Below are 7,947 nucleotides of genomic sequence, written 5' to 3'. Positions count from 1 at the left end.
CAGACCCACACACTCTCAAACACACACACACACACACACACACACACACACACACACACACACACACACACACACACACACACACACACACTTCACTTTTTAGCTGCTGCTGAGAAGGGGGGAATAATGGGAAAACGCAAATTGTTATGTTATGGAAGATTAAAAGGAACAGATGTACAATTTTATGTTTTACATTTTGCTTACGGCCCGTCCACACAGCGGCGTGCGTTGACGCTTCACCATTCACTTTGAATGGGGTGACGTCACTTTTCGCTGCATTGTGGGAAGCGACGCGGAGCTTTGCTGGCGTGGCTTGCTGCAAAAGTTGAGCAATGTTCAACTTTTGAAGCCTCGGTAGAAGCATCAGCCAATCGAATCATATGCCAGTACAAGCTCTAACCAATCAAACCGCTTCTTGTGCGTCAGGGGCGGGAGATTCATGTGATTGGTTGTTGGTCGAGTTTCAGACAAGCCCGCCGGCAAGCGTCAACGCACGCCGCCGTGTGGACGGGCCGTTAGAGTTTAACTTAATAATAAAGTATTTTCTCATCTAAAGGTTGTGCCTGTGTGAAATTGTTCAAACCGGTTTGATATTAAACAAACTATTTGGCAAGAACCTATAACAATGAAAATGCGGGTTCAGCCGGTTTCCATAAAACAAACCGGCAAAAACAGAAATAAGACCATGTTGGCACGCATACTTCAAATGTATGAGTTGAGATCTAACAAAATGCAGCATGTTTTAAGTAAAAGATAATGTACAGCGAGTCGGTCATTAATGATAAAAGAACACCAACAGGGTGAGCCGGATACCGAAGCTTTCCTTCTCGTCAGTCTTTCTCTTTACTGGAGACAATTTAGCCATCAAATATCCAAAGTGTTCTCCACAAAAATATAAAAAATAAATATTCAAATGTATTCCTGGGTGTTTTCTCACGAAGCAAATAACGTTTTTTGTTAAATTGACCGGACTTCTGTCTGCGGATTAATATGACTGTACTTAGTCCCTTGATTCTCCTTAGTAACGGTCTGTTCTCCTTAGCAACGGTGTGTTCTCCTTAGCAACAGTCTGTTCTCCTTAGCAGCGGTCTGTTACCGAAAAATAGCAAAGCTCTTAAATGTCCAAATCATAATCAAGTATTCCACTAAGCCGTGTTATAATGGAAATGAATACATTTTCATGAATTCTTAGGGTGTATATTTCTTAATACAAATCTTTATTCCTCATCTTCCTCCAGGTGTTGATCCTCCTCTACCTGGCAGACTGGATGGTTCACTGGATGTGGGGCCGAGGCATGGACCCCGACAACTTCTCCATCCCCTACCTGACGGCCCTGGGGGATCTGCTGGGGACCGGCTTCCTCGCGCTCTGTTTTCACATGCGATGGTTTATAGGGGATAAAGACTCGAGCTTGGGGAACTGAATGCATGCACGGACACAAGCTCAACAAAGAAAATCCGGATCCTCGCGACGCGCCACGCTCGGACAGCGCTGAACGCTACCAGTCTGTGTGGAAGCGGACATTTCCGACTCTGAAAGGGCTTTTCTCCGATTGATGGGGTAGCGCTCGTAGGGCAGTAGTGTTTCATCTTCAGGATATCTGCAGCACAGCAGACAGAATCTGTGTTTCACTTCAGAAACACACTTCTCCACCTCAACCATTGAACACAACTCTATAAACTACACTGCTCCTTCTAAATCTTAATAACTGAGTCTTACTACTTTTGTTCTTATTTTACCGTTGACAATGATTGTTATCGTTTGCTATGAATCGACATGTGCAGGGCCAGTCCTCATTATTTTCAATGGGGACGTTAGCCCCTCCTGTTTTTAAAGATCAAGTTTTAAAACCAAGACAGCAAAAAATATATGTCCAAACAAGCCTTGAATGCTTAATCACCAAGTGCTTTGTCATATGTATTTTATTAATTTAATATGTGTCTAATTTCTGATTTAGTCAAGTACCATAGGCTCTCTTTTACCCTGGCCTCGTGACAGTAGGAAAGAGGATTGGGTTTTTTTTATAGTAGGATAATGGACCACAAACTTAACTGACTAGATCCCTATGGCGTCCTTCCTATCGGCTGATAAACTAATTTGAATCAAATCTAATTTGAGACGTCATTCGCATAACAACGACTGCTAGAACACAAAATGATTTACCTGTTAGCAGTTATGAAACACCTAATCAATTTCAAAGTTTTGGTTAAATTAGGTCCATAGAGGTGCTTCCCTTTTTGGCCAAATGTACTTAAAACTGCCCAGAGTACACTTCTTCTTTGTTTGAGCAAACACACAGTAAGGGATTTGTCCGTACACCTTACACAGTAACGTTTTTGGCCTTTTGTGGATGCCAAGAGGTCAGAGAGGTTTTAATTTGCTAACAGGATAGCATCAGTTCCCCATCCTAAACTTATTGTCTAACTCTCTACTAAAACAAGCTAGTTGTTGAAGTTGCTCACGCTCGGCCTATTGTAATGACAACATGCTGCAACGCACTGGAAACAACCTGCAGAGCTAACTGTATGTCGCTGTATTCACACATAGCAGAGTGTGCTGAAGTGCCTTAGCCAGGATGTGCTAACTCAGGTTCAGCAGTCTCTCATACCGGATGAAAAGTTCAGATTTTGTATGTGAATGTTTGATATCTTTAATTTTAACAAACTATTTCAAATGCCTTTTGGGAATCAAAATTGGAGCACTGAATCTTTCCAATGAAAGACAGACCAATCTTCCTTTAGTTTGGTATTTTGTATAGGTTTTAGCTGTAGCTTTAAGATCAGTGTAGTTCTTTGAGCTGTCTGACGTTCCAGTCAAACCAGCGCTGATAAAGGCCCGGTCACACCAGCATGTTTAAATTAACAATGAAATCACATCAAGTAGTGGATTCTCTCACTACTTGACATACATATTGAGTTAAACTTAGTTGAAATTGACCAATAGCAACATTTCTGGACTGTCCTGATCATTAAGAGAAGAGATAGAGATCTTATCTAGCTAGCTAGCTATCCGATCTAGCTAACTAGCTAGCTATCTCTCCTCTGTTGACCAGAAGTTATCTAAGCTAATAGGGCTTGCTCTCAGTTAGCAAGTCTTGTTAGCTTTGAGATCTTTTATCCCCATTGTAGTAACTATTTGTAAAAATAAATGTTTTCCAATCTCGAGAACAAAATGCCTGGTGAAGTAAAAGTACAGTATAGAGAAAATAGCTATCTTGATTGATTAGCGTTAGCTTGTTTGCGGCTTGCTACTTTTGCAGCCTGCTACTTTCCCCCTCTGTCAAGAACACACACACGTAATATGCTGTGCTGGCTTGCGGTGTGACTAGTCACAGGGGTAGATTTCATTTATTTTTGTTCATGAAAAACGATAGGAACCTTTAGCTCAACGTGGACCCAAACCAATTCTCAATCTAGTGAGTCTCAGCTAACGAAATGACCACAGCAAATGTCCACTTTCCTCTTTTTCTATTAATAAGGTTAGAGTAAAATCTCTTTACACACATATCATTGAGATAACTAATAATAATCTCTTTGGTCAGGAGCCTGACCTTTAGTGACTGAATGACTGACTAAATAATGTTTAATCTAAGGGGGAAATCAGATAACCTCAGTGCCCCAACCCTTAAACACACACAGACTGTGAGTCTCAGCTGCCCTTAGTTGACTCTTTCTTTGAGGGCTCACAGATGACGAGGAGAATGAAACAGGAAGTTGTGAGCCATTTTGAGGCAAAGTCTTACGAGAAAGCTGCATGTGATTCTTGACTTTATCCACCGATTTTAAGACTTCTGTGCTGTTTCCCAGGGGCCAGCAGAAAGGGCACACAATGTGAATGTGCAAAACTTGATTATTTTATCTTTGAAAAATCTTTTGTTTTAATCTGACTGATTTTTTTTTTTACGTGTCAATTATTTTTGCATTTTTTTTTCTATTCCTTTCCTCCTTTCCCTAATCTCTTTAACTCTGTGATTATTGTTTTGTGTCATAAATCTTATCGAGCAAAAAACAACCACTGTAAAGATGAAGCGACGTCTGGTCAAAGGCACAAAGTACTGTAATCTGCAGAGCGGACACCAGAGGGCAGCGCAGGGATTCTCTTATAACTTTTCAATGTGTCTCTGTGTCCTCTGGATTCACACGTGTCCACAAGGAGTGATGTTTCTTTTGACTTATTGTAAAAGTTGCATCCTCCATCTGTTCACTGTCAGTCTGTATCCTCCACTCTCTCACTGACCAGCGTTCTGCCTCTGCGTCAATGGAAAGTTGTGAATACTTCTATAAGAGGGCAAGTAATGCTTTGTCTATTTATTTTTAGATGCACACAAAGCAAATTGTACATATTATATTTATTCTATATATAAGGTTGTTTATTTTGTCATTTCATTTGGGCTCCGTTTCTTAATGTTGATGTCACTTTTCTCTTTATTTTTCGTTTGCAAAAGGCCAGTAGAGCTTCTTGATGCTCGCCGCAGTAGAAAAGGCGGCGAGGCTAATGAATAGCACAGTGCCTAATACCAGTCTTTTCAAACACATACTGTACGCACACGCACGCGCACACGCACACACGCACACGCACACACACACACACACACACACACACACACACACACACACACACACACACACACACACACACACACACACACACACACAGGGAAAGCATACTTATATAGAATGACCTTAACCTATCAGAGCCGAGCTCAACTCAGAGTAACCAATCAGGAGCTAGGTTCGCCACAGAGTAGCGTCTCCTTAATTAGCTTTGATTAATATAAGATGTACAGTGAGTTGATTATGATGTAATGTAATAATGATGACACAGCAGTGGAGAGGAGGGCTGTTTGCAGCTTTTGTTCACAAAAAAAATTAGAAAAGGGGAAGATTTTAATCCACAAACTAGGCAGAAAAACCTGACGTGCAACAAGAAAAAAGGCACACATAATTTCTCCTTATGATTCCAGATGGTTCCCCCCATATTCAGCCTTAAAAACCCTACTGCCTTGTTCACCTTAGTGCTTCAAACCACCGAGCCCCTGGGAGCAAACATCCACATCACGATGGAGCCTTTGATTCAGACTTCAGCTCTGAGAAAAACAGTCTCATGGGGCTGAGGTCTTTGCAATTTCTGTATGTTGTTCTTGTAAAAGCCCTCTCTCTTTCTCTGAGGCTGGAGGAAGGCTCTCTCTCCCTGCAGGAATTTGTAAATTGCTGGAAATAAAGGACTATATTATTTCATACCATTCCTACGTCTTATTGTCTGTTTTTGTCAGTACACATGTTCAGAAGAAGGGATGATCCTCATGCTAAGCTAATGATCTGAGCCACATGTGGGCTTCTGTGGTCATTTGTTTGTTGAACTGTCTCTTATCAAATCAAGTTTTATTTATATAGCACATTTTTAAATGATTTTGGTCGAGCCAAAGTGCTGTACATATAATAAAAATACCCTACACTACAGTAAAGACACTTTACAGCAAATACAACAGCACGTTATGAGAAAAACGACACCCTCTCTCCTTAGACCCTCACATCGTACAAGGAAACACTTCCGGAGAAAGCTGCCCTGCCACTGATAAGAAATTAAATAAAAATGCTATGTAATAAGAAATGTGTAACATATTTAACACGAGAGATAAACTGTCATCCGAGGGCTATCTGGATGATTTGTTTTTCTTTTTTACATTTACTGAAAACCTGCGAAAAAAGGAAAGACTGCAAAAACCTTTTTTTGTTTGCTACTCTGGCATTTATCCTAAAATAAAATCCCCTTATTCACCAGAAGTTAGTATCAAATAATGACTTTTGAATATGAATATGTCCCGAGCCAACAGTAAAATACCAGATACTGTTTCATTGTAAGGCAATGCAGTGAAATATGACATTAACTTTCACCAACAATGTTTAACACAAAATGAAAAACTCTTACACTGCAAACAAATGCTTTGGATAAAACATTTAATAATTGAAATTAAATAGATACACATTATTATACAAAGAGATACAAATACAGTTAATCTTTAAATACATTGAACCAGTATAATGTGGTTAAAAAACGCAAACTGACATGTGTGCAAACAAGCCAAATATATGAGAGAGGAAGGATGTACAGTAGTGAATAATTTAAAGGTTATGCAAGTCACTTTTTACTCTTGAGTTAATAGCTTTTTTATTGCCAATGTATTATTGGATTGTAATCTAACTTAGTGCAGAACGTTCCTGTATTTATTGTTAGCCTTTTTTCCTGAGTTAGCAAAAGAATGATGTGTAATGCTAACTCCATGCTAACAGTGTTCAACCAACCCTGTCTCACGGCATTTCGTGTTATAGTCCCAAAATTAATTTAATCTATTTATTCGTGTTCACCAACACGATTATCGCATTTTTTTCGTGTCACAACGATTTTAAAAGCAATGTATTTCTATTGGTAGTATGTTTCGTGGCTGCACCACGTCTTTTTGTCCGGTCGGGTCTTGGAAGACCAGAAGCTGTGTTGTTCATAAAAACATTTTCTTACTCAATATCTTACCCTAAGCCTGACCCTATCCCTTTTTTTTCAAATTGTATAATGTCTGAGTTTCTTTTGCCGTCCGTGAGGAAAATAAATGGCTCTGTATTTTTTGTCATCTTTTTTTTGNTTTTTTTAAATCTGATTTTCCTTCTAATTTGTTATTATTTACATTGCTTTTAAAATCGTTCTGTGTGACACGAAAAAAATTCCGAAATCGTGTTGGTGAACACGAATCAATAGATTATTTTCGTGACTGTAACAGGAAATGCCGTGAGACTGTGTTGGTTCAACAGTCAGCTAGCTGTAACTTAGCTATGCAGATATATTTGGCGTTGGTTGCTTTGTAACGTTAGTTAATGAAGCAATTTACAAACAGCAAGCTAGCCAATATAGCAGACGGTTCAGCCCCTGGAGTCTGGATGAATTAGCGAACTGGAGACTATATTGTAAAATTAACTAGCTAGCTATCTATCTGTCTGTCTACGTTAGCAAGCAAGCTAACATTAGCTTACATTAGGTAGCTAAATCCAAAGTCATATTCGGACTAATGTTTCTGTGCCAGACATTCATGGAACAAATGCTCCAAATAAAATGTGCCAATAAAAACGTTATATAAATATAATTGTAATGTATTTTACAGCATTATATCAACATGATACCGGAGCAGGAGCGCCAGAACCAGTATGCTGACTTTAGTTTACTTAATAGTACCGGAGTCATATTTACAATAATATTTTTAAAGGTCACCTATTGTGCAGAATCGACTTTTTCACGTCTCTTCTACATCAACATGTGTCCCCTCTGTGTAAAGAGATTCTGAAAGTTTCAGGAAAAAAGATTCTCTCTCTTTTTGTCCTGATCCATTTCTATAAACACCTGTCTGAAAAGGAGCTGATCATATTTTGGACACTTTATGATGTCATAACGATGTTTTGGCTTGAGTAACCATTAGCCAATCACCAACCAAGTGCAGATCCCCTGTCCTCCACCAGGGGGTAGTGCAGCACCCTCAGCACCCCTACTTCCCACAGCCCTGAAGAGCCGATCGCATTCACACCGGAATAAGTTCCCTGGGGGAGGATTACGCAAATGAGCCGCTGACGTCACTTCCGTCTTCTTCTGCTTTGGGTTTACTGGCAGGCGGCAGACAGCTTCACGGCGTATACTGCCACCCGAAGTCCCCGGCCCGAAGTACCCGGAGTTTGGGACTGGCNTTAGCAAAAGAATGATGTGTAATGCTAACTCCATGCTAACAGTGTTCAACCAACCCTGTCTCACGGCATTTCGTGTTATTCGTATTTGTTGTCATCTTTTGTTCCTTCTAATTTGTTATTATTTTGTACAGGCATGAAACATACTACCAATAGAAATACATTGCTTCTAAAATCGTTCTGTGTCAGAATACTGAAATCTCTTTTTTTAAATCTGATTTTCCT

General features: G+C 39.8%; 1 protein-coding gene across 1 annotated transcript in view; it reads left to right on the top strand.

Moving 5' to 3' along the window:
- The window catches only part of LOC104943209 (solute carrier family 41 member 1-like), a 35,938-nt gene extending 30,693 nt beyond the window's left edge, over positions 1-5,245 (top strand). Inside the window, exon 4 of the mRNA XM_010768547.1 lies at positions 1,224-5,245. Coding sequence (XP_010766849.1) covers positions 1,224-1,424 — 201 coding nt within the window. The 3' untranslated portion in view covers positions 1,425-5,245. The remainder of the gene's footprint in view (positions 1-1,223) is intronic.
- The last annotated feature ends 2,702 nt before the right edge of the window (positions 5,246-7,947 follow it).

Source organism: Notothenia coriiceps, unplaced genomic scaffold, assembly GCF_000735185.1.
Source record: "Notothenia coriiceps isolate Sejong01 unplaced genomic scaffold, NC01 NC01_scaffold00005787, whole genome shotgun sequence".
In the NCBI taxonomy this organism is placed as follows: domain Eukaryota; kingdom Metazoa; phylum Chordata; class Actinopteri; order Perciformes; family Nototheniidae; genus Notothenia; species Notothenia coriiceps.
The sequence above is the reverse complement of the archived record's forward strand: the minus strand, read 5'-3'. Positions and strand labels throughout refer to the sequence as shown.